The sequence below is a fragment of the Ascaphus truei genome, chromosome 17 (assembly GCF_040206685.1).
Source record: "Ascaphus truei isolate aAscTru1 chromosome 17, aAscTru1.hap1, whole genome shotgun sequence".
Classification (NCBI taxonomy): Eukaryota; Metazoa; Chordata; class Amphibia; order Anura; family Ascaphidae; genus Ascaphus; species Ascaphus truei.
Window position 1 is genome coordinate 18,166,776 of NC_134499.1, and position 25,362 is coordinate 18,192,137.

Genomic DNA, 25,362 nt, shown 5'->3' on the forward strand with positions numbered 1-25,362 from the left:
ACGCACAGGGGGGCCTCACCGCGGCACGCGAGGGAACGCACAGGGGACTGTCACCGGGGCACGTGAAGAAACGCACCAGGGGGCCTCACCACGGCACATGAGGGAAAGAGCCGGGGGCCCTCACCGCAGCATGCAACGGAAGGTGCCGGGGGCCCTTACCGTAGCACGAGGAACCGCACCTGGGGCCCTCCCCGCGGCACGCAAGGGAATGCACCGGGGCCCTCACCGTGGCTCATGAAGGAACGCACTGGGGGCCATCGCCGCAGCACCGGGGGCCCTCAATGCCTGTTTTGGCACGAAGCAGATTGTAATTGAGCTTCGCCACGCGAGCAGGATGAATGAGGAGCCGGTGGCAACGACATGGAATGAGCACAAGGGGAAAGGAGTCTGCACTCACCTCTCGCTCCCGCTGCTCCAGTGCATCCAGATCCTGCTCAGACAGCCGCGACCTCCGGTACACATCCAGGTTTTGCTGTAAGACAGGACATTGCATTAGCAACAAGGCACCCGAGGGGACGGGTAAAGGCCGCTCCGCACTTTAACAAACACTATGCCCTTAAGGCTAGGTCCCCGCTGCAGCAGGCAGCTCGCTCAGCTCCCTCCAGCACCGTAGCTCCTCCTTAGCAGTCCCCGGTGACTCCTGGCTTCCTGGCTCACTGCATACTGTGACGCGTCAGCCAGCAGGGGACACAACAGGATTGTATTCCCGTGCGGCGATGCATCACATGATGCGCCAGGGAGCCAATCAGAAAGACTGATGGGTGGAGAGCAGCACAAGGGGTAGAAAAAGAGACTGACAGGAGGGAAAGTGGCACGTGGAGAGGGATGGTGGGGGGAAAGCAAAGAGGCACGGGGGACAGAGATTGGGGTACATCTTAAGTGGTTGATTTAAGATAGCATAACTAATCTACGTCAAACTTCCAAATGAGGCCAGATATCTATAACTCACTTTTTCACAGCTCTCAGATGTGATCAATCACTCCTCATTCCTTCACTGTATATAAAGTGTTATACATTTGGGGCCACAGCTAGTCCACAAGGCACCTTACAGCCACGGGGAAAGGGACGGTAAGGGGAGGCAGAGTGGCACAGGGGAGAGGAACACCCCCCGCGGCTCGTTTGCCACGCCCCACACCTCAGAACGCGGTTTAGCGCTGTGCAAGTGCCGCCAGGCGCGCATGCAGCGAGACCTTAGCCTAACATGCTGCTAGTTCCAGGCGACCCCCCCACTTCAGATTACAGGGTGTAAGCAGTCACCTTGTGCAGGTCCGACAGCTGCTGGTGCCTGGTTAAGGCGTCCCTGTTGGGGAACTGTCTGCGGCAGAGCAAGCACGCCATCTTTTTAAAGTCAGTCAGCTTGTCCTCATCTATCCCGGCCAGCAGCCGCTCCGGTTCCTCCTCATTGTCACTGTCCCCGCTGTATGCGGCCACCAGTGCCCGCTGCAGAGAGAAAGGTCACAGTGGCTCAGTAACAGCAGCGGGTATCACTTCCCACCGGGACAGGATCCAAAGGGCTGAACTGCACAGCCAAATCTACACGGAATATCCCTATCTGCAGAGCCCAGGGGCGGGAGGTGTGAACGCTGGGACAGCGGGGCGCAGAGGGAGCCCCAGTAACGGAGCGCTGGGACAGCGGGGCGCAGAGGGAGCCCCAGTAACGGAGCGCTGGGACAGCGGGGCGCAGAGGGAGCCCCAGTAACGGAGCGCTGGGACAGCGGGCGCAGAGGGAGCCCCAGTAACGGAGCGCTGGGACAGCGGGGCGCAGAGGGAGCCCCAGTAACGGAGCGCTGGGACAGCGGGGCGCAGAGGGAGCCCCAGTAACGGAGCTCTGGGACAGCGGGGCGCAGAGGGAGCCCCAGTAACGGAGCGCTGGGACAGCGGGGCGCAGAGGGAGCCCCAGTAACGGAGCGCTGGGACAGCGGGCGCAGAGGGAGCCCCAGTAACGGAGCGCTGGGACAGCGGGACGCGGAGGGAGCCCCAGTAACGGAGCGCTGGGACAGCGGGGCGCAGAGGGAGCCCCAGTAACGGAGCGCTGGGACAGCGGGGCGCAGAGGGAGCCCCAGTAACGGAGCGCTGGGACAGCGGGGCGCGGAGGGAGCCCCAGTAACGGAGCGCTGGGACAGCGGGACGCGGAGGGAGCCCCAGTAACGGAGCCACAGTAACAGGGGGACGCGGAGGGAGCCCCAAGTAACAGCGGGACGCGGAGGGAGCCCCAGTAACGGGGACGCAAAGAGAGCCCCAGTAACAAGGGGACGCGGAGGGAGCCCCAGTAACAGGGGGACGCGGAGGGAGCCCCAGTAAAAGGGGGACGCGGAGGGAGCCCCAGTAACAGGGGGACGCGGAGGGAGCCCCAGTAAAAGGGGGACGCGGAGGGAGCCCCAGTAACAGGGGGACGCGGAGGGAGCCCCAGTAACAGGGGGACGCGGAGGGAGCCCCAGTAACGGCGGGACGCGGAGGGAGCCCCAGTAACAGGGGGACGCGGAGGGAGCCCCAAGTAACAGCGGGACGCGGAGAGAGCCCCAGTAACAAGGGGACGCGGAGGGAGCCCCAGTAAAAGGGGGACGCGGAGGGAGCCCCAGTAACAGGGGGACGCGGAGGGAGCCCCAGTAACAGGGGGACGCGGAGCGAGCCCCAGTAACAGGGGGACGCGGAGGGAGCCCCAGTAACAGGGGGACGCGGAGGGAGCCCCAGTAAAAGGGGGACGCGGAGGGAGCCCCAGTAACAGGGGGACGCGGAGGGAGCCCCAGTAACAAGGGGACGCGGAGGGAGCCCCAGTAACGGCGGGACGCGGAGGGAGCCCCAGTAACAGCCGGACGCGGAGGGAGCCCCAGTAACAGCCGGACGCGGAGGGAGCCCCAGTAACGGCGGGACGCGGAGGGAGCCCCGGTAACAGGGGGACGCGGAGGGAGCCCCGGTAACAGGGGGACGCGGAGGGAGCCCCGGTAACAGGGGGACGCGGAGCGAGCCCCCGGTAACAGCCGGACGCGGAGGGAACACCCGGTAACAGCCGGACGCGGAGGGAACACCCGGTAACAGGGACGCGGAGGGAACACCCGGTAACAGGGACGCGGAGGGAACACCCGGTAACAGGGACGCGGAGGGAACACCCGGTAACAGGGACGCGGAGGGAGCCCCAGTAACAGCCGGACGCGGAGGGAGCCCCCGGTAACAGCCGGACGCGGAGGGAACACCCGGTAACAGGGGGACGCGGAGGGAACACCCGGTAACAGGGGGACGCGGAGGGAACACCCGGTAACAGGGGGACGCGGAGGGAGCCCCAGTAACAGCCGGACGCGGAGGGAACACCCGGTAACAGGGGGACGCGGAGGGAGCCCAAGTAACAGTCGGACGCGGAGGGAACACCCGGTAACAGGGGGACGCGGAGGGAGCCCCAGTAACAGGGGGACGCGGAGGGAGCCCCAGTAACAGCCGGACGCGGAGGGAACACCCGGTAACAGGGGGACGCGGAGGGAGCCCCAGTAACAGGGGGACGCGGAGGGAGCCCCAGTAAAAGGGGGACGCGGAGGGAGCCCCAGTAACAGGGGGACGCGGAGGGAGCCCCAGTAACAAGGGGACGCGGAGGGAGCCCCAGTAACGGCGGGACGCGGAGGGAGCCCCAGTAACAGCCGGACGCGGAGGGAGCCCCAGTAACAGCCGGACGCGGAGGGAGCCCCAGTAACGGCGGGACGCGGAGGGAGCCCCGGTAACAGGGGGACGCGGAGGGAGCCCCGGTAACAGGGGGACGCGGAGGGAGCCCCGGTAACAGGGGGACGCGGAGCGAGCCCCCGGTAACAGCCGGACGCGGAGGGAACACCCGGTAACAGCCGGACGCGGAGGGAACACCCGGTAACAGGGACGCGGAGGGAACACCCGGTAACAGGGACGCGGAGGGAACACCCGGTAACAGGGACGCGGAGGGAACACCCGGTAACAGGGACGCGGAGGGAGCCCCAGTAACAGCCGGACGCGGAGGGAACACCCGGTAACAGGGGGACGCGGAGGGAACACCCGGTAACAGGGGGACGCGGAGGGAACACCCGGTAACAGGGGGACGCGGAGGGAACACCCGGTAACAGGGGGACGCGGAGGGAGCCCCAGTAACAGCCGGACGCGGAGGGAACACCCGGTAACAGGGGGACGCGGAGGGAGCCCAAGTAACAGTCGGACGCGGAGGGAACACCCGGTAACAGGGGGACGCGGAGGGAGCCCCAGTAACAGGGGGACGCGGAGGGAGCCCCAGTAACAGCCGGACGCGGAGGGAACACCCGGTAACAGGGGGACGCGGAGGGAGCCAGCCTTTCACTCGCTCACCTTTGGAGGCTTTTCTTCTTCGCCATTCATCATCATCATCATCTCCGGAAACAGCTGCCTCTCTAATAGGGCCCCCTGAGGAGACAAGAAACCAGGTGATGCAGCGAGCTGGGGGACACTGCACATATCACACGCCTCTCTCTCCTGGGAGCAGCACGATGCCCCTGCACATATCACACGCCTCTCTCTCCTGGGAGCAGCACGATGCCCCTGCACATATCACACGCCTCTCTCTCCTGGGAGCAGCACGATGCCCCTGCACACAGAACATGTCTGACGCCTCTCCTGGGAGCAGCACGATGCCCCTGCACACAGAACATGTCTGACGCCTCTCCTGGGAGCAGCACGATGCCCCTGAACACAGAACATGTCTGACGCCTCTCCTGGGAGCAGCACGATGCCCCTGCACACAGAACATGTCTGACACCTTTCCTGGGAGCAGCACGATGCCCCTGCACACAGAACATGTCTGACGCCTCTCCTGAGAGCAGCACGATGCCCCTGCACACAGAACATGTCTGACGCCTCTCCTGGGAGCAGCACGATGCCCCTGCACGCCACCCTGTGCTGCCAGTCTCACCTTTTTCTCAAAGAGGGCAAATCCGGCATCGGCAGCAGCAGACTCCTTCCTCTCCTCGTCACGGGCGCTGAGCGGCTGGAAACTGTTCTTGAAATTCTCCTTCTGCTTGTTCAGGCTCTTGGCCCAGCGCTCCATGTCCTTAGCAATCTGGCAAGGAGGAAAGGGGGTTAAGAGGGAAGCCCCAGCAGGAAAATGGGGAGGAGGAAAGGGCGGCCCTGGGAGGAGATGTCCCATACCAGAGCACCCAAAGGATTCCCAATACAAAAGTGCTTGGACCATTGCACAAAACTCGAGATCCCCGAATCCCCCCGTTACTAGGACAGTTACAGAAGCCACTCACACAAAATGGATTATGCAGAAATATATTGTAATCACAGTATTTGCTATGCCCATGTAAATGAACATTACACAGGAGGATGACTGCTGTGCGCCATGTTTAAGGAGGTTTAATTGCCACAAGCGCCTCTCACCTGCTGGGTGCCATGTTTAATGACGTGCCCTGCCCCCAGCCCCTCTCACCTGCTGGGTGCCATGTTTAATGACGTGCCCTGCCTGCCCCTGTCACCTGCTGGGTGCCATGTTTAATGACGTGCCCTGCCCCCAGCCCCTCTCACCTGCTGGGTGCCATGTTTAATGACGTGCCCTGCCTGCCCCTGTCACCTGCTGGGTGCCATGTTTAATGATGTGCCCTGCCCCCAGCCCCTCTCACCTGCTGGGCGCCATGTTTAATGACGTGCCCTGCCCCCAGCCCCTCTCACCTGCTGGGCGCCATGTTTAATGATGTGCCCTGCCCCCAGCCCCTCTCACCTGCTGGGTGCCATGTTTAATGATGTGCCCTGCCCCCAGCCCCTCTCACCTGCTGGGCGCCATGTTTAATGACGTGCCCTGCCCCCGGCCCCTCTCACCTGCTGGGTGCCATGTTTAATGACGTGCCCTGCCCCCGGCCCCTCTCACCTGCTGGGTGCCATGTTTAATGACGTGCCCTGCCCCCAGCGCCTCTCACCTGCTGGGCGCCATGTTTAATGACGTGCCCTGCCCCCGGCCCCTCTCACCTGCTGGGTGCCATGTTTAATGATGTGCCCTGCCCCCAGCCCCTCTCACCTGCTGGGCGCCATGTTTAATGACGTGCCCTGCCCCCGGCCCCTCTCACCTGCTGGGCGCCATGTTTAATGATGTGCCCTGCCCCCAGCCCCTCTCACCTGCTGGGTGCCATGTTTAATGACGTGCCCTGCCCCCAGCCCCTCTCACCTGCTGGGCGCCATGTTTAATGACGTGCCCTGCCCCCAGCGCCTCTCACCTGCTGGGTGCCATGTTTAATGACGTGCCCTGCCCCCGGCCCCTGTCACCTGCTGGGTGCCATGTTTAATGATGTGCCCTGCCTGCCCCTGTCACCTGCTGGGTGCCATGTTTAATGATGTGCCCTGCCTGCCCCTGTCACCTGCTGGGTGCCATGTTTAATGATGTGCCCTGCCTGCCCCTGTCACCTGCTGGGTGCCATGTTTAATGACGTGCCCTGCCCCCAGCGCCTCTCACCTGCTGGGTGCCATGTTTAATGACGTGCCCTGCCCCCGGCCCCTCTCACCTGCTGGGTGCCATGTTTAATGACGTGCCCTGCCCCCGGCCCCTCTCACCTGCTGGGTGCCATGTTCAATGACGTGCCCTGCCCCCAGCGCCTCTCACCTGCTGGGTGCCATGTTTAATGATGTGCCCTGCCCCCAGCGCCTCTCACCTGCTGGGCGCCATGTTTAATGACGTGCCCTGCCCCCAGCGCCTCTCACCTGCTGGGTGCCATGTTTAATGACGTGCCCTGCCTGCCCCTGTCACCTGCTGGGTGCCATGTTTAATGATGCGCCCTGCCCCCGGCCCCTCTCACCTGCTGGGTGCCATGTTTAATGATGTGCCCTGCCCCCAGCCCCTCTCACCTGCTGGGTGCCATGTTTAATGACGTGCCCTGCCCCCGGCCCCTCTCACCTGCTGGGTGCCATGTTTAATGATGCGCCCTGCCCCCAGCGCCTCTCACCTGCTGGGTGCCATGTTTAATGATGTGCCCTGCCCAATGCCCCTCTCACCTGCTGGGTGCCATGTTTAATGATGCGCCCTGCCCCCAGCGCCTCTCACCTGCTGGGTGCCATGTTTAATGATGTGCCCTGCCCCCAGCCCCTCTCACCTGCTGGGTGCCATGTTTAATGACGTGCCCTGCCCCCAGCCCCTCTCACCTGCTGGGCGCCATGTTTAATGACGTGCCCTGCCCCCAGCGCCTCTCACCTGCTGGGTGCCATGTTTAATGACGTGCCCTGCCCCCGGCCCCTCTCACCTGCTGGGTGCCATGTTTAATGACGTGCCCTGCCTGCCCCTCTCACCTGCTGGGTGCCATGTTTAATGATGTGCCCTGCCCCCGGCCCCTCTCACCTGCTGGGTGCCATGTTTAATGATGTGCCTTGCCCCCGCCCGGCCCCTCTCACCTGCTGGGCGGTCTTGCTCTTGGGTTTCTCCTTTCTCTCCTTCCCTTCCTTAGAGCCGAGTCCCGGGTTCATTGCACCGCTGGGTTGGGTCCCGCTCTGTGCGGCTCCTTCTGCCGCTGGGAGGTAAGTCTCCTTCTCCCCGTCCCAGTACAGGTATTGTTGGGTCAGAGAGTTGTAGTAATACTGTGAGGAAGAGCACACAGATCAGGAAGCGGGACTCTCGTTACAGAAACATACACTGACAGCACTGCAGTGCAATCACCCACTGCCACTCCAACACTACAATGCACAACCCAATCAGCAAAAGCCCGTTCACTAAACAGCGGTGCGCAAACATGGGGACGCACTAGATTTTCAGGGGGGGGGGGGGAGAGACTACGACTGCGCGAGGCCTCTCTAATACACTTACCTTCCAGTGACACGTCGTCCTGGAAACCCGGTGTCAAATGACGTCACCATGGTGACATGTCACATGACAGCGGGGGTCAAGCAGGGGCACGAGGGGAAAAGTTTGCACACCCCTGCACTAGGACATGAAACACTTGATATAAGAACATCTCTCTGTACTGTCTGTCCTGTGCACATCGGCACTTTAGTTTATCGACATGGGAACATGAAGAGACCGCTCAGCGCGCGGGGAAGTCCCCATACCTGAGAATTGGAGTCGTAGTAGAGACCAGTCTGTGGGTCGTAGTAATATCCAGAGGACTCGTCGTATTGATAGGTGGACGTGTCTGGCACAGCTGTGGTGAGAGAGGACAGGGTGAGTGAACACATGAAAGCAACACGCTGCAAAGCACCCCTCCCCCTCCCACCCAGACGCTGTGAAGCATGGTGTCCTCCCCCCTCAACCCGATGCTACAAAGCGCATTTCTCTCTCCTCCCAACCCCCCCTTCCCCCCCGAAGCAGCAAAGCACAGTGCGTCGCAGGCTATGCTGTACTAAGGTGCAGGCTTATAGCGTGCACTACCCCAATACCCCACAACACTATAGGGTCCACAAAGAAATACTTGTCAGAACTGGGCACTCACAGTATTTGTTGCCAGGAACAATGGCATTGGGAGGAGGAAGGTCCTCTGTGCTGGAGCTGGGACCGGCGCTGGAAGCGCTACTGGTGCTGGGTTGGGTCTGGAAAGGAAGAACGGATTATGGTAACGGCCAAGATCGTTTTGTTGGATGCAGTTGGCGCCTCCTTTCAGGGTCTGAGCAGCTCACCAATTCCTCAAATTAGTAAACAGGAATAAAACGTGTGTGACAGCCTAAGGCGGAGCCCCCGGTGGTCACGGCAAAGCGCTGCGACGCGTACGCTGGCAGGGAACACAAGAATTTGTCTTCCCGTGCCCCCGTATTGGCCCTGCCCCTGCGCTCTCCCTTACAGACCGCCGATCATGTCTGTAGTGTCTGCACGAGGCGCACGCGCCGCAGGGAGGACTGGGGCCGCAGCCTGAAGCTCACTCTGTACAGGGATGGGGCGAATGTCTGTTATGGACCAATAAGAGGTGCCCGTTTTTCTTGCATAGCGCTACGGGTATTTTATTCTCTGGTGCGTACTTGGGAAGAGCATGTTTGTGTGCTGTTTGGTGTCTGTGTAGCGTCTGTGTTGAGGGCCCAGCATGTATTTGGGAGGAGCACGGCCTGTGCATTGAGTAGACGGGGTAAGAGGGTACATTACCGGGGATCCTGGCTGCTGATACAGCTGGGGGCTCTGGCATACGACAGCGGCGCTTGTGCTGGGGGCAGCAGAATCAGAGCCCTCTGTGAGAGGAAAGAGATTAGGGTATATTGCATGGAGATAACAGAGATAGCTCTCTCTAAACTGTAAGGGTGCTACAGCAGGATAATGGCTTCCTAGGAAGCTGTTGAAATCACAAGGGGGAGAGTGGAGGGAAAAATAGCCTTTAAATGGGTGCACTCCTATCTCAGAACCAGGGTGGGTGGTGTGTATACGGTTTGTTCACATCACACAAAGGGAATATATTATACCTTGTATCTCTTTAGAGAGGAACTTGCTAGAGTCTAGATAAGTAGATATACTAAAGTTAGGGATCTGGCCCTGATGGGTGGGTGAATGTGTAGGCACAGATACTTTGAACATATAAGGTATCTGTATAAAGATGTAAAAAAAACCTTTTTGATTTATAATGAAGTAAATATACACACATTTTAAAATAACTTAAAAATGCAAATAAGTCTAGAGCAGGGGAGCACAATCTTTTCCCCCTGCGCCACCCTGCCGGCTGTCCCCCTCTCCTCGTGCTCCCCCCCCCATGCTTACCTTGGCTCTGACGTCACGTTGACATGGCAACGCGCCGTCACACGACCCGGTGTTGCCATGGCAACACGTCACCAGGAGCCGTCTAAACCACGGTAAGGGGAAGTTTACAGAGTCCTTGCAGCTCCCCCGGCATTAATTTAAATGCCTTCGGGATGTGCGGCCTCTGTAAAACCTGCGCCCCCCGAAGCTAATCTCGCACCCCCCTGCTCTGGAGTCTGTTTGGCTAGCAGATAATATATCAATTATGTTATAGACCCAACAGATTCACTATAGAGCTTCTGAAATGGCTAATATTGTTGCTTATTGTGCCTGATCGTATTACAGCAAACGAATTGCCGTTATGTTGCCAATAAGTGTCCCGCTATTGTAACTAGACTGGAGAGAAAGAATTCTAATCGGTAGAAATAGATAATCCACCTTTGCCAAGGCTGATTATACATATCGGGTGCTAATCAGGACCACAAAATAGAATATTGCCACTTATCTGGCTCGCTCCAGAATGAGGAAATAATTGTATTCGTGCGAGTGATTCTATAAATCATCAGGTCCAGAAATCAAATAGCAGCTAACGGAGAATCAGAAGCGAATTCTGACTAACCTGTTAGTCTGCATGGCCCTAGAGATCTGATTTCTAATAGCATATAGTGTTAATACACTCATAGCAGCTCCAAGAGCTTAGCAATGATATTTGGCAAAGGCGACACGTGACATAGGGAGCTCTGCAAGTCCCTTCTGCTCACAGATCCCACTGTGATCGTGTATTTGACTCATGTGCAGATAGTACTTATACCGGAGCACGAATACCTGCCTGTACAGAGTAATACTGGGCGGGCGATTCTGGCTTACCGGAGTCCCTAGTAACGCACTATTTTTCTGAGGGGAGCTGAGTTAGCCTGTGAGGATGTCTGTGATCAGTGCTTTTCAATCAGCAAGAGCCGCGCAGCTTAGGGAGATCGCGTTCAATGCCCCGCTATGGGACTCACTGCTACGTAAAGGCTCTTATCTGATTGTATCCCTTGAGCCACGCAGCTTAGGGAGATTGCGTTTTGAGGTGCGCTATGTAACACTTCCCCTGCTCCCAGATCCTCATACACTCATATCCTTAGTACATAGTACAGACTTTATCAGGAGTATTTATCAAACTGCCTGTATATAGACTGAAACTGGGCAGGTGATTCTGGCTTGCCAGCGTCCCTATTCTCTCTCTATTCTCCTGCGGGGGACTGAACCAGCCCGAACGATTGGTACTTTCAGATAATCACAGCCGCGCAGCTTAGGGAGATCTCTTCCTGAGGGGCGCTAAGGGAATGACTTCTCCTGCTCTTGGACTCGCATATGATCGTGCCCTGCTCTTAGACTCATGTGTTAGTGCCCAACAGCTGTTTCGCCGTCACAGCAGCATCGTCTTGGGTACAGGGTATATTAATTGCATGTTACAAGCATCTCACACAAGGTTTCATTATAATATAACTCCTTCAGTGCCAGGCGGGCCAACAATGTGTAACAGATGACTTACCTGCTGCTGGGGCTGTGCTCTGCTCTGCTGCTCCCGTCTGAGGCTGGTAAAAGGGCTGGTAATCCTGGGAGTACTGGGAAAGAAATGTCACACAATCCCATTACTAATCTGCCCTCCTGAGGGTCAGCGTGGGTGCATGAGGGAGGGATAGCGTGGGTAAAGTTCTGGTGGTGGGATTAGGGTCCGCTGTTCTTTAAAGGAGGGGGGGGTCACTTACCTGTCCATAAGGAGCATAGCCCTCCTGTCCCGGCTGCATGTATCCGTAATCACCGCCCTCCCCGCTCTGCTGAGCCTGCAAAGCGACAGGGGAAAGGGAGTCAAGTCACATGGGAATCCTGCTTCATTCCAAACATTTCACCATCAATTCTAAGTCAGCAGCAGCTCCGTCATCAGGTACAAGGGGCTGCCTCACACGGTGACCCCGTTATTACATACATCGGGGGACACGTACAACACAAGGCTCCTGCTGACCTTTTAATGTAGAGTGGTTAAAGGGGACTGCATATGGATCTCAAACCATTATATATACCAAACAGAATTCATTTACTTGTATGTATTTAAATGCATGCGGAAATATCTCCTGCTCTGCTAGCCCATTACTATCAGGTACAAACTGGCCACCTCTATGACTAGCAGGCAGGCATGTGAAGCACGGGAGAGATGTCCATGGTTACCTGTGTAGAAGACCACTGTGCCGCTGCGATAGCGGTGCTCGCCACAGAGAAAGCGCTCACCCGGTGCCCGTCTGGCAATACAAGATCCCTGCGACAAGGAAAAGAAGAAACAGATTTAACAAACGTTTGCCCTGAACAGAGCACTGCGGGGGTGGACGTTACACAGGGCATCAAACTGCCAACGACAAGAGCCAGCACGATACTGGAGTTTGCAGCAGACAGAGGACTACTTCTATTCAAGTATTATCAGCATGAAAGGAGTTCATCTGCCATACAGTCTAGAGCAGGCCTGCACAACTCGTAAAGCGAGAAGGGCCGAACTGCTCCAAGGAAAACAAATTTGGGCCGCACGGGTAAAATCATCATCATCATGATCATCTCTCCTCCAGCACCTCTCATCATCATCATATATCTCCCCCAGCACCCCTCATCATCATCCTCATATCTCCCCCAGAACCCCTCACTATCAACCTTTGCGATACTCCCCATCTATCTCTCATGCCCCCATCTCTCCCCCTCATCCACACACATAATACTCCCTCTCCACATCGAACACACAATACCCCCCTGCACCTCACATCACTCTCCCCCCTTGCACCTCACATCACTCTCCCCCCCTGCACCTCACATCACTCTCCCCCCTGCACCTCACATCACTCTCCCCCCTGCACCTCACATCACTCTCCCCCCTGCACCTCACATCTCACCTCCCCTGCACCTCACCCCCCTGCACTTATCCACGTTGGGATCAGGGGGGGAGCTGCCGCAGAAGAGCTCAGCTGGCTGTGACTTCCCCCTCCGTCCCACGTTGCGAGCGGGGAGGGAGCAGGGAGGGGGAGCGGGGAATCGCCTACATTTTTTTAAAAATCTCACCGCGGGCCGCACAGAGAGGCCAGGCGGGCCGCATGGTGTGCAGGCCTGGTCTAGAGAATCAGTTATCAGGTTAACCCATTCATACAACAGTTTCTAGATATCAGGGCTATGCCTTTGGCAATAAACCCTGCGCAATGTATGAGTTTCCCACTGCAGAACAGTATAACTCCACTCACTTCCTGGCACTTTTGGCAAAATCCACACCAATGGTTTTCCCGTCAATTTTGAGGGGTGGGTGAAGGGTCTGCAAGATTTGAAGCAGCTGGGACGCCTCCTGAAGATAGAGAGGGGAAGATCAGGAAATGAGCAATGCTTTCACAGGCCGCCTGAGAAACCCTATATATCAGGAGCGGCCAACGCAAGTCCTCAAGGGTCCCCAACAGGCCAGCTATTAGGGATGTCCAGGCTTCAGCACAGGTGGCTGTCATGGAATGAGCCACCTTTGCTGAAGCAGGGATTCCTTAACATGTCCTGTTTGGTGGCCTGTGAGGACTGGCGTTGGCCGCCCCTGCAATATAGGATAAGCGGGCAGCTTGGCATCTCTTACCAGCGCTGAAGGCAGCTGCACAAAGGCGAAGCCTCGGTTCTGCTGCGTTTGCTTGTCTTTGATGAGACGGATGTTGCTGACCACGAGTGAGACGTAAGGAGCGAGGGCCGTGAGGATGGATTCCACCACCGTGTGGGGCCCGATGTTCCGGAGGATTATGGCTGAGGATACATAGCCACCTAATAAGGTTACACCCAACTGTGTGTAAAAAGGGTCAGCAACCAAGTCCCCCCCCCCCCTACACTCCAGCTATCAAGAGGTGAACCCTGACATGCAGCAGACCTCCCACATCAGTCGCAAACCATCACTTCACGCAGGAGACATCAAGTGAATAGAAGCGCGAAAAGGACCGAGCCCAAAATGTCGGTTCGTGCGCATAATTCATGTATTCACTGCTCCACAGACATGCAAAGCAAATCCGTCTGATTCATACAACTAATAAACATCATCCCCAACAGGGGACAGACAGACACCTGGAGAAAGTCGCCCGCCTATCTGGACTCTAGCCCTCACTACAGGGGCCTGCCTGGCTGGGAAGGAGCTAAGCCGCCCCCCCAGGACAGAGGCCTTAGAAACACTTACTGTCACTGTAGTAGTCCACAGCTTGGGGAACTTCGGGGGCCCCTTGTGGGGTCTCCAGATCAGCGTCTACAGGCAGAAGAAAAGAAAAAGACACGACTGAGACCATGTGACATGAGCCCGTAAAGCGTCTGTGGGACAGAATAAGTGGGTTATACTTGAATAATGTAGTGATTAAGGCTGAATTATAAGGAGACTTACAACTTATATTTTTCAGGCCCAGAAATAATTTCCCCTGAAACCTCTCCAGCAGGAAAGCCCCCTCCCATCCCATCTCCCGGCTCCGTGTCTTGAAGTTTGGATCAGGATAGAAACAAGGTCATTGGGTTTGCACCTACAGACACGTTCATTCCCTCAGTGCCGCAGACCTGCACCGAGTCTCCAGACCCGGCCTTCAAATAAACAGGCCAGGGACGCGTCTCAGAGTCAAACACTCACCAGTCTTGGCTGCCCCGCAGCGGAAGCAGTTAAGTCTTCGCCGGAAGTTGTACAGGCCGCACTACAAAAACCAAGAGCTTTGCACTTAATATTCACAGCACGGCTTCTATGCAACACCCCCCCTTCACAGCGGCACACGCACAGCTCCACATATACTCTTATGTCACAGGGTGCAAAGGTCACAAGACAGATCCCCCTAGAGACATGTGACATTTCAACACTAATGAGCAGTAGCAATTACTCTAATCCCCAGTGCCGAGGATGGACTAGTATTAAACCCCATGAGACTGCCAGTGAGGGCGGCACAGGCTTACCTTGTTACACAGCCAGTCCTCAAACTTGGGGCGGGGGTTGCTGTAATGGATGGCGATATTCTTCCCCTGGATCACCAGCTTCTTCTGCAAGAACAGAGAGAGGGACCGGTTATTTTCGGGCGTCCCCGGCGACCGTTTATCTAGCCCACGGCGGAGGGAAGTGAGCTCCCGAACTTTTAAACAGGACAGCAACGTGGGGAAGGACCACCCACTGCCAGCTAACACGCTGCCCGGCCGAGCCCACCACGGGGGGCGGAGTGAGGAACGGGACGCAGAGGGAGATGCAGACAGAAGCACGCAAGGAGCTGCCGGAACCAGAAAGAGGGGGAGGGGGGTAGTCAAAAGGGGGTCTCCAGGGAGAGACGGAAGGCCGAGAATACTGCACGCAGTATTTCCGAGGCTGGAATGTGACATCGGTTTAGCAAATCTCTGCAGATACACACGTCTGATTACCAGAGGAACCCCCCCCCCCCCATCCCTCACATGGCATCACCCCTTCCATGCCACAGATCTAATGCCAGCACCTCTGGCACTAAAGGGGGAAACTACAAAGTAGCTTTGGCGTGCACATTTGTCATACCCGAGTAACATGTAAAGTAGATCACGACCGTTTGAAAAATAATTAGGATGAACTGTAGGGCTGAGAGGATATCGCTGCTAGTTACCCCTACCTAACCTCATGGCTTTGCCATGCTAGTTACCCCTCCCCCTCATGGCTTTGCCATGCTAGTTACCCCTCCCCCTCATGGCTTTGCCATGCTAGTTACCCCTCCCCCTCATGGCTTTGCCATGCTAGTTACCCCTCCCCCTCATGGCTTTGCCCTGCTAGTTACCCCTCCCCCTCATGGCTTTGCCCTGCTAGTTACCCCTCCCCCTCATGGCTTTGCCCTGCTCGTTACCCCTCCCTCTCATGGCTTTGCCCTGCTAGTTACCCCTCCCCATCATGGCTTTGTCCTGCTAGTTACCCCTACCCTCACGGCTTTGCCCTGCTCGTTACCCCTCCGCCTCACGGCTTTGCCCTGCTCGTTACCCCTCCCCCGCATGGCTTTGCCCTTCTCGTTACCCCTCCCCCTCAGGGCTTTGCCCTGCTAGTTACCCCTCCCCCGTATGGCTTTGCCATGCTAGTTACCCCTCCCCCTCGTGGCTTTGCCCTGCACGTTACCCCTCCCCCTCGTGGCTCTGCCCTGCTCGTTACCCCTCCCCCTCGTGGCTTTGCCCTGCACGTTACCCCTCCCCCTCGTGGCTCTGCCCTGCTCGTTACCCCTCCCCCTCGTGGCTTTGCCCTGCACGTTACCCCTCCCCCTCGTGGCTCTGCCCTGCTCGTTACCCCTCCCCCTCGTGGCTCTGCCCTGCTCGTTACCCCTCCCTGCATGGCTTTGCCCTGCTAGTTACCCCTCCCCCTCGTGGCTTTGCCCTGCACGTTACCCCTCCCTGCATGGCTTTGCCCTGCTAGTTACCCCTCCCCCTCGGGGCTTTGCCCTGCTAGTTACCCCTCCCCCGCATGGCTTTGCCATGCTAGTTACCCCTCCTCCTCGTGCTTTGCCCTGCACGTTACCCCTCCCCCTCGTGGCTCTGCCCTGCACGTTACCCCTCCCTGCATGACCTTGCCCTGCCAGTTACCTCCCCGCATGACCTTGCCCTGCCAGTTACCTCCCCCATCGCTTTACTGCAGTATTGCAATGCACTGCGGAGCCAGGCTAGAAGGCCGAGGTTATAACCTTGGGTAGCTTCACTCATTAACTTCCTAATACGCCCAGCATAATGTCACACGCTGCATAGGTAGGTTACTCCCACCAATATCACACGTGTGCTGACCGGTGACAGCCCAATATAACTTGGGAGTCAGAGCTCTCTTTTCATTGGCTATTCCATGTTCCCAGCACCCCCCCCCCCCCTTCTGTCTACACTGAGCCGGACACATGATAAAGCCATTAACCTCATGTATCCCGTACGGCATTCTCAACCCGCGCTGAGCATGTGTCTGTCAGGAGTACCAAGTACTTCGCAGTATCCCAGGGAGGGGATGTGACCGGCACATGTCATTCAAACAGCGGACACACTGGAGCTCTGTGTACATTAAGGTTTTAATGGTATTAAGGAGCCATCGCAGGCTGTTCTGATAACAAAGGGAGATACATGGGTGGGAGAAACATTTTAAATAACATGGCTGCTGCCTTCCACGTACGGAGTTTAGCAGACTTGTGGTCACTTCACAGCTAGGCAGAAGAGGCTGGGGGTTACAGGGTTTAGTGGCCAGCAGTATCAAGAACTAATGCTTCAGGAATTACCGTGCTCGTGGAGTTAGGAGCATACAATTCATACTTGTGACCCACTTAATTCAGCTGCTCCCACGTGCACACCCCCTGCCACCGCACGCTAGTTACAGAAGTCAGCGGCCATCAATATGGGACATAGTATTTGTAATCTAGGGGGTCAGCGGCCATCCAACAGAGGTGGGACATTTGGTCAATAGCTCAGGTATAACCTGACAGGGGGAACATCAAACCACCACCCAAATACTTCAAAATGGAGGTGAATCAACCGCTTCCCAGCCTACAAGAAGCAGATCACACGATAGGAACCGTGCAGCCCACAGGATGTAGAACTTTAATGTACACAGAGCACCTCTCCTCCCCTTTAACCCCTTGCCCTGCCCCATCCCCTCTCTCTGGTTATCGCTTTCTCGGTCACAGACATATGCAATGTGCCATTTCTCAGAAGTATTCTAGACTTGGCGAGTGAAGCAACCTGATTGGCTTCCATCCAGCTGGTAGCATCTTGCAAGTGATAAAACTCCACGAAGGCGAAACCGCGGCTTAAACCTAGAGACAGCATTCAGATATAGACGGAATACTAGTGTTAGTCAGTTCCTTTTAAAGAAAACATAGCTGCATCTCTCCAACTGACAAAGCACATGAGCTCTAGCAGTGCTTTAAGGCATGGCTTCCATGGGTGGAGTCTTCTTGCCGGCCATTGTTTGGATTGCCATGAAAAGGAACCTCAACTACCCAAAGTCTCCCCCCTCCATCACCTGAAAATAGGGCGCTACCATAAGAAGGTACCCCACATTCTATACACACAGGATACACGTACATGTGGCATCTGTGTTCAGGAGGGAAGGGGTTATACCAGGGGTGGCCAACTCCAGTCCTCCAAGGCCACCAACAGGTCAGGCGTTCAGGATATCCCTGCTTCAGCACAGGGGATGCAGTCTTCGACTGAGCCACCGGTCCTGACGCACGGATAGCCTGAACGCCTGACCTGTTGGTGGCCCTCGAGGACTTGAGTTGGCTATCCCTGAGTTAAGCCAACCATGCAGCAGACATCAAAACCCTACAGCTCTACTTACCGATACCTTAAAGTGGGATTATGCACCACAAAAATCAAAGATGAAACTAAAAGAAGGTTCCTTAGCCATGGCAATTCCATTTTGATCTGATGATAGATGAGAATGGAGAGGGGGACCTTTTCCCCAGGAGGGAAAGAGTAATTTGAGGGGGTGGAATTTCGGAACGAGTGTGAGCTCACCACGTCGCACCGGATAGAACCTCACCTGTCTTTCTCTTCATCAGGCGCACGTCAGCAGGCTGAGGGCCTTCATAGGACTCCACCAGCTCTCGAATCTGCGGATGGTACGAGTGTGAGCAAGTCACCCAGCTGTGGCCAACACCAACAACCTGCTGCCCCGCCTACGCTTAGCGGTCAGACACGAGCATTCTGACCGTGCAGTCACACACTACAAGAAGCTCACAGAAAAGGGTACATTTCCTAGAACAAAGCCGTTTCCAGAGGATGGAAACAGTTCCTACGCTTGGGTTTTACCAGGAAGAAAATGTTTACTTTGCGAGCCCACTGTCACTATTTTGCAGGGGACCAAACCCCCAAAGATGTAGCATATGATCTCTGCTAAAAACACAAGTTTCTCTCATAGATGAAAGGTGAAAAAAGTAAGTCACAAAGGTGGTCCCAAGCCACCCCCCAGGAGAAAGGCCTCCGTACTCACGTCACTCTCGCTGATGTTGATGGGGAGCCCTCTCAGCATGATGGTCCTGCTCTCCTTTTCATCCACGTAACAGTCCTTCCGGTAGTCCTCCAGGTAGTCGCTGTCTGAATGGTAACCATCTTCTGAGCGGTCGCTGTTCCGTCTCTCGCGCTCGCGGTCACGATCTCGGTCTCGCTGGAGGCAAGAGAGGATTGCTTGTGCTAAGTCATTCAAGGGCCCAGTACCGGTGCAATACCATCACAATATGAAACATTTCATTGTGTGGGATCCATCTGAAGGGCACCGGCCAGGGGCATAGCTATAGCCTGGGCAAAGCCCGGGGGGCGCTCTCTCCCCGGCTTAAACAGAAGCCGGCAGAGGAAACAAGCAGCTGTTACAGAGCTGACACTGGAAGTAATAAAGACTTCCAGGTCAGACCACTAGAGCGCGCTCCTCCGCTGTCGGCTTATCCTCTGTTTAAGGCCATACCACACCACTCACAGGTAGGCATGGCGGAGGAGGGGGGATAGAAGTTATAATGGTGGGGGAAAATGAGGTGATGATGGTGGGGGAAGATGAGGTAATGATGGTGGGGGAAGATGAGGTAATGATGGTGGGGGAAGATGAGGTAATGATGGTGGGGGGAAGATGAGGATGATGGTGGGGAAAGATGAGGATGATGGTGGGGAAAGATGAAGATGATGGTGGGGGGAAGATGAGGATAATGGTGGGGGGAAGATGAGGATAATGGTGGGGGGAAGATGAGGATGATGGTGGGGGGAAGATGAGGATGATGGTGGGGAAAGATGAGGATGATGGTGGGGAAAGATGAGGATGATGGTGGGGAAGATGAGGATGATGGTGGGGAAAGATGAGGATGATGGTGGGGGAAGATGAAGATGATGGTGGGGGAAGATGAGGATGATGGTGGGGAAAGATGAGGATGATGGTGGGGGAAGATGAAGATGATGGTGGGGGAAGATGAGGATAATGGTGGGGGGAAGATGAGGATAATGGTGGGGGGAAGATGAGGATAATGGTGGGGGGAAGATGAGGATAATGGTGGGGGGAAGATGAGGATGATGGTGGGGAAAGATGAGGATGATGGTGGGGAAAGATGAGGATGATGGTGGGGAAAGATGAGGACGATGGTGGGGAAAGATGAGGATGATGGTGGGGAAAGATGAGGATGATGGTGGGGAAAGATGAGGATGATGGTGGGGAAAGATGAGGATGATGGTGGGGGAAGATGCGGTAATGATGATGGTGGGGGAGATATGAGGATGATGGGGAAGATATGAGGATGATGAGAGAGGATCAGGAAGAAAACAATTGCAGTCAGTATTAATATTAATGGGGCCCTCAAAAAAAATACAAATCTAGCTACACCACTGGCATCGGCTGTCCGTTCTTACACAATTTGACAAGCTTACAGAAAAAGAAATAAGAGGCTGTTTTAAAGGGTCTTCAAAGTTCGTTACAAATTAAATCTTTTTATACAACAGAATTAGATATAGATAGCAGGTGTGCCCCATAATTCATTTAAAATGAGTCTAGATTAAGGGGAACCTCCCTCCCCCCGTCTTGTTTGTCTACCCCCCCCCCCCCATCACCCGCCCCCCCCAACACTTCCCCCTCCCCTCAACTTCCAAAAAAAGGAAAAAACTATGTTGGCCAGTATTCACTCAGTGTTAGCAACGTTAAAAAGTTCTATGTTGTTGTCCATAATGTAACCATGAGTCTAGATTGATGTTGTTCTGTGATTGGCAGAAGGACTATATAGTCAGGTCACAGCCCCAAGCCAACACGTCATACTCACGAGGCGTAGCCACAAACGAAACGTGTTGACACCATACGCAGTTCTTGGTGGAGCAGACAGGCGTATGGTGACTGAACACCGGCTCAGCAGAAAATTCATGTTACCTTACTTAAGGGGTTTCCAACTTTTTTTGGTTACGGAACCCTGGAAATTCCGAGGAACCCTGAACCTTGTATAAAAGCATGTCTGAGATCAGATACATTGCAATGAACCCCAAACCCTCTCTAATAGCGTGTCTGAGATCAGATACATTGCAATGAACCCCAAACCCTCTCTAATAGCGTGTCTGAGATCAGATACATTGCAATGAACCCCAAACCCTCTCTAATAGCGTGTCTGAGATCAGATACATTGCAATGAACCCCAAACCCTCTCTAATAGCGTGTCTGAGATCAGATACATTGCAATGAACCCCAAACCCTCTCTAATAGTGTGTCTGAGATCAGATACATTGCAATGAACCCCAAACCCTCTCTAATAGCGTGTCTGAGATCAGGTACATTGCAATGAACCCCAACCCTCTCTAGTAGCACGTCAGAGATCAGATACATTGTAGGGAACTCCAACTCTCTAATGGGGCGCCTTAGATCAGATTCATTGTAAGGAACCCCAACTCACTCTATAGGGATGCCCAGGGAACCCAAGGGCTCCTATGAACCCTGGTTGAAAAATACTATTTTACTTAATTGTAAGTGGCTTTACACAAAGAAATAAAAGTATGAAAAAATTAATGTGTGCGCCCTCAACAGAAGAAATAGTAAAAATGTCATTGCGCGGGATCAATCTGAAGGACACAGTCTGTCCGTTTTCACACAATTTGACAAGCTTTCAGAAAATTATTTTAAAGAGTCCCCAAAGACCGTTTTAAATTACATCTTTTTAAAGCTGAAAGCTGCGAGAATTTTCCAATGAAGCACAGTTGATGAAAGCGTTACCTCCGGGCTGTCATAGTCTCTGTAATCATCGTAACGCTCGTTGCGATCTTCGCGGTATCTCTTATATTCGGAGGACTCTCTGCGTCGGCTCCGGGACTCCCTTTCTTCCCGCTCATCTCTGTCAAATGCAGCGCCGTACCTCCCACTGCGCTCACTGCGATTCACACTGCAAGGGCAGGGGACAAGTCACCACTGCAACTTGCGCTAACCCAACTAGTGAAACCCGCAGGGTTAGACGCAGATTAACACTTACCGTTTATCCGAACCCATGGTTGGTACCTGGTGTTCTGCACACAGCAGGTTCAGCTTCTAAGCTGGGTGTTCAGCCTAATATACGGGAGAAGGAATGAATAAATATTAATGAGCTTCCCCATCTCAGATCACCTTGCATTTTATATGAGGTTACAGAAACAAACCTTTGCATACAGTATAAAAACACTCTCCTGTATCAGGAAGGGATCGATCTCACAATAACAGCGACGTGAGAAACAATTCTCCACAGTCTCTGACCGCTCTTAATGACATACAACTCCTACATGTCAGAGGCAGCTGAAACCAGTCCTAATAGAGGGTCACATCCTGAAAGCCCACGATAAAAAGCAATGGTGGGCATCCTATGTGAAAGCTAACAGGTACAATGTAATCCACAAACAACAGGTTTTGATCCCTAACCGGACAGTGCATAAAACAGGATTAGACATGGCAGACTACCAGTGGCGACACACAGAGAAACGTGGTACAGCACACGGATTCCAGAGAAGAGTAAATATGTAGTGCAGATTTACAAGGTGTTGCCATCTGCTTTCAGCGCCATGAGACCCACCCTCCCCCATGACACTGAAAAAAGGACCCTCGTGACCCTTTTCATATTTAATCTGTGCACGTTTAGCCGTATTTATAGGATCAAATCTCTGTGCCCTTCTGCTGGAATATGTTGGCACTTTACAATTAAACAATAATCTACAGAGGTCTCCGAATGCATCACACGACCAAAATCCGGCTTCACCTTTAACTATGCACAGGTACCACTGAACTATACTGTTACCAGGAACGGTTTACCCATTTGCCGGGACTCCCTAAACGACGTGATCCTGCATTATGAGGGCCAGCGCGGGGACCGAGGCGCACTGCATCTCCACCATTAACGGGTTTGCAGCATCAGAGCCACGCTAAGTGGATACACAGATTAACACGAAAAACACCCTCTAACCGCAGAACAATTAGAGAAATACATTCATGGGCTACTCGCTGTCACTAATCTACCATCCAGCCCCCTAGGACTTGGAGGTACAATCAGAGCAACGTTTAATTGCCCCTGCGCCGCCGCTTATTAACGGGGGTCGGCTTCTTCAAAATGTACTAGGATTCTGTACAGGGAAAATGTAATAGTTACCCGCTCCCCAGCTAGAGGGGTCACAGACATCACATTACCTGGGCAGCAAAGGTGTTAATGGCTGTCTCACATTAAGGCGGGTCTTATTATTTTCATGGACGTGCCACTAAACCACATGCAAACTCCCAGATTCCTATATACCCCTAAAACAGTTCCCCCCTTCTGACCCCACAGAGAGCAAACCGCCCTGTTATTTTATTCAGAAATAATAACCCTGCAGAAGTTGGATTTCTCCCGCAGTGCGAATATATATACAGAATAAATGTGTGTTTTCTAAGAGGGGATCAGACCAAACGTGATCATCCACCCGCAGAAACGTAACACTATGGGAGTTATATTCATTCTACTACCAGTGCGATCAGGGGGATTTCTGCACAATACTGCCCTGATCGGCACTATTTATTAAATAACCCCATCACAGGCAGGCCTTCATATAACACAGATTTACAAACCGGTTTTAAAATGAGATCCTCATTGTTTGCAGGGTATGCATGTTATTATGCGCATTATATATATATATATATATATATATATATAAATAATATATATATACACACACACACATATATATACATACACAGCAATATATAATGTATATATATTACACACAAACACATGCACAGACAAACACACATTGCAAAATATATCTATATATATATATACACAAAAATGTAAGTATTTCTATGTACACACACATATACAGGGACACTGGTACAGGCAGTCTGGAAGAAGTGTATATAAGACACAGCCGTGAGAACATTACCGTCACCCCTCCCCCCTCTGTGACGTGCGGATTAATCCCGGGCCGGCTCAGGATAAACCAGACCCGGGTTATATCCCGCGGGTTCCCCGCACTCACCGCCCGCACCACGGTAACCCCGCCTCCACCTTTCTCTGCTTTTTCTCCGCCGCCGCAGCTCCCTCACCTCTCGCCGTTTGCACGAAATGGCGTCGGATCCACCCGTCTCCTCCCCACAATGCCCCGCGCGGCCAGCCGGGCACAACTGGAAACTTCCACGCGCTGCCCTCCCCGCTCAGTAACGCGCATGCGCACAGGGCGAGGGGGGGCTTGCGTTTCACACCTCGCTCCTGAGCATCCAACGAGAAAACAAGTGAGGCTTGGCACTGAGTGTCATCTATTGCAAGGCATGCCGGAAGTGTAGTTTGGAGGTGTTTAATGGGTGTTATGTGCAAACTTCTTACTCTCACCCAATATTATTTGGGGTTAGGGTTGCCAGGTGTCCAGTGATGAAGTGGGCTGCCCTGTATTTTGGAACTCTGTCCAGTAAAAAATAAATGAGCGGTAATAGTCTGGTATGACCTCTCTGGACATAGTGACCTGAGCAGGGAGAGAACAGGGCTGTTGCTAGTGGGCTGGGTAGCTTCCTCCATTCTGATCGGCTGCATTGCCCAGCAGCAGACAATCATGAGAAGGTGTTAGGAGCCTGGGGGTGGGGCCAAGGAGAGGAGGAAACAGCATGGAGTCGTGAGATGGTGTGCGCATATTTGGTCTGCCCTGTTTAGGGCTGCCACCTATGGAACCCTAACCCCGAGACTTTTTGCAATACATTTTTGACATTTATTTATATATATATATATATATATATATATATATATATATATATATATATTTATTTCTCTTACCGACGGCATCCTCCCGGCATCATGTTCCCCTGCAAGGTGCAGTCAGTATCGCTCCACGACGTCAAATGGCACGCATTGCCATGACAACATGACATCAAGTTGCTGTGTAGCATCCCGTTGTCATGGCAACGCAGTAACATATGACACCGCACAGCCATGTTAACGGGATTTGCAGGGGAAGATGCCGCCACCTGAAGATTATTCAGATAAACCCACAGCCTGGAGATACGTGGCCAAAATCCGTACTCTCCCGGAGTGCTGGCAACTCTGGTCCTGTTGTGTGTGTTCTCTGTGGCTGTCCTGTGAGGTGAGAATGACAGGAGGGGGGGGGGTGAGAATAATATGGGGTAGAATGGAGGGGGGAGGGTGATAGGATGAGTGGATTGAGAGGATGGGGGTGAAAGGAGGAGAGATGGGGGGTTGAAAGGATGAGAGGAGGGGGGTGAAAGGATCCTTAACGCTGCTGCCAGAATCACTCTGCTCTTTCCTAAATCTGTCTCAGCGTCTCTCCTCCTGAAATCCCTCTCCTGGCTTCCTATCAAATCCCGTATCACACTCAATTCTCCTCCTCACTTTTAAAGCTTTACACTCTTCTGACCCTCCTTACATCTCAGCCCTAATTTCTCGCTATGCACCATCCCGGCTCTTGCGTTCTGCTCAAGGATGTCTTCTCTCTACCCCTTTTATATCTAAAGCCCTCTCCTGCCTTAAACCCTTCTCACTGACTGCCCCACACCTCTGGAATGCCCTTCCCCTCAATATCCAACTAGCACCCCCTCTGATAATTAACACCTCATACATAAACCTTGGCCCCTTGAAGACGCACTTACCAGAACGCCCTCTTACTGTCTCTGTACGTTCTTCCTACCAACCAATTAGATTGTAATCTCATCGGAGCAGGGACTCCTTTTCCTAAATGTTACTTTTAAGTCTGAAGCACTTATTCCCTTTGTGTTATTTATATCTTATTATTTATATGATTGTAAGCATTACTGCTGTGAAGCGCTATGTACGTTAATG

At 54.3% G+C, this 25,362-nt stretch overlaps 1 protein-coding gene across 3 annotated transcripts in view; it reads right to left on the reverse strand.

Moving 5' to 3' along the window:
* RBM5 (RNA binding motif protein 5) overlaps nucleotides 1-23,735 on the reverse strand; it is a 30,778-nt gene extending 7,043 nt beyond the window's left edge. Inside the window, exons 1-22 of one of the 3 annotated variants that reach the window (XM_075574128.1) lie at nucleotides 23,625-23,735; nucleotides 21,559-21,632; nucleotides 21,306-21,471; nucleotides 18,573-18,746; nucleotides 18,123-18,192; nucleotides 17,318-17,391; nucleotides 14,570-14,653; nucleotides 14,256-14,316; nucleotides 13,821-13,886; nucleotides 13,239-13,417; nucleotides 12,868-12,965; nucleotides 11,819-11,906; nucleotides 11,362-11,436; nucleotides 11,145-11,217; nucleotides 9,026-9,108; nucleotides 8,385-8,481; nucleotides 8,005-8,096; nucleotides 7,354-7,536; nucleotides 4,892-5,038; nucleotides 4,312-4,386; nucleotides 1,258-1,440; nucleotides 398-472 (exon numbers count right to left, since the gene is read on the reverse strand). In XM_075574128.1, coding sequence (XP_075430243.1) covers nucleotides 398-472; nucleotides 1,258-1,440; nucleotides 4,312-4,386; nucleotides 4,892-5,038; nucleotides 7,354-7,536; nucleotides 8,005-8,096; nucleotides 8,385-8,481; nucleotides 9,026-9,108; nucleotides 11,145-11,217; nucleotides 11,362-11,436; nucleotides 11,819-11,906; nucleotides 12,868-12,965; nucleotides 13,239-13,417; nucleotides 13,821-13,886; nucleotides 14,256-14,316; nucleotides 14,570-14,653; nucleotides 17,318-17,391; nucleotides 18,123-18,192; nucleotides 18,573-18,746; nucleotides 21,306-21,471; nucleotides 21,559-21,575 — 2,160 coding nt within the window. In that variant the 5' untranslated portion in view covers nucleotides 21,576-21,632; nucleotides 23,625-23,735. Of the gene's footprint in view, nucleotides 1-397; nucleotides 473-1,257; nucleotides 1,441-4,311; nucleotides 4,387-4,891; nucleotides 5,039-7,353; nucleotides 7,537-8,004; nucleotides 8,097-8,384; nucleotides 8,482-9,025; nucleotides 9,109-11,144; nucleotides 11,218-11,361; nucleotides 11,437-11,818; nucleotides 11,907-12,867; nucleotides 12,966-13,238; nucleotides 13,418-13,820; nucleotides 13,887-14,255; nucleotides 14,317-14,569; nucleotides 14,654-17,317; nucleotides 17,392-18,122; nucleotides 18,193-18,572; nucleotides 18,747-21,305; nucleotides 21,472-21,558; nucleotides 21,633-23,557 lie in introns of all 3 variants that reach the window. The other 2 variants (XM_075574129.1, XM_075574127.1) reach the window with 2 other exon arrangements.
* Between the last annotated feature and the right edge of the window lie 1,627 nt (nucleotides 23,736-25,362).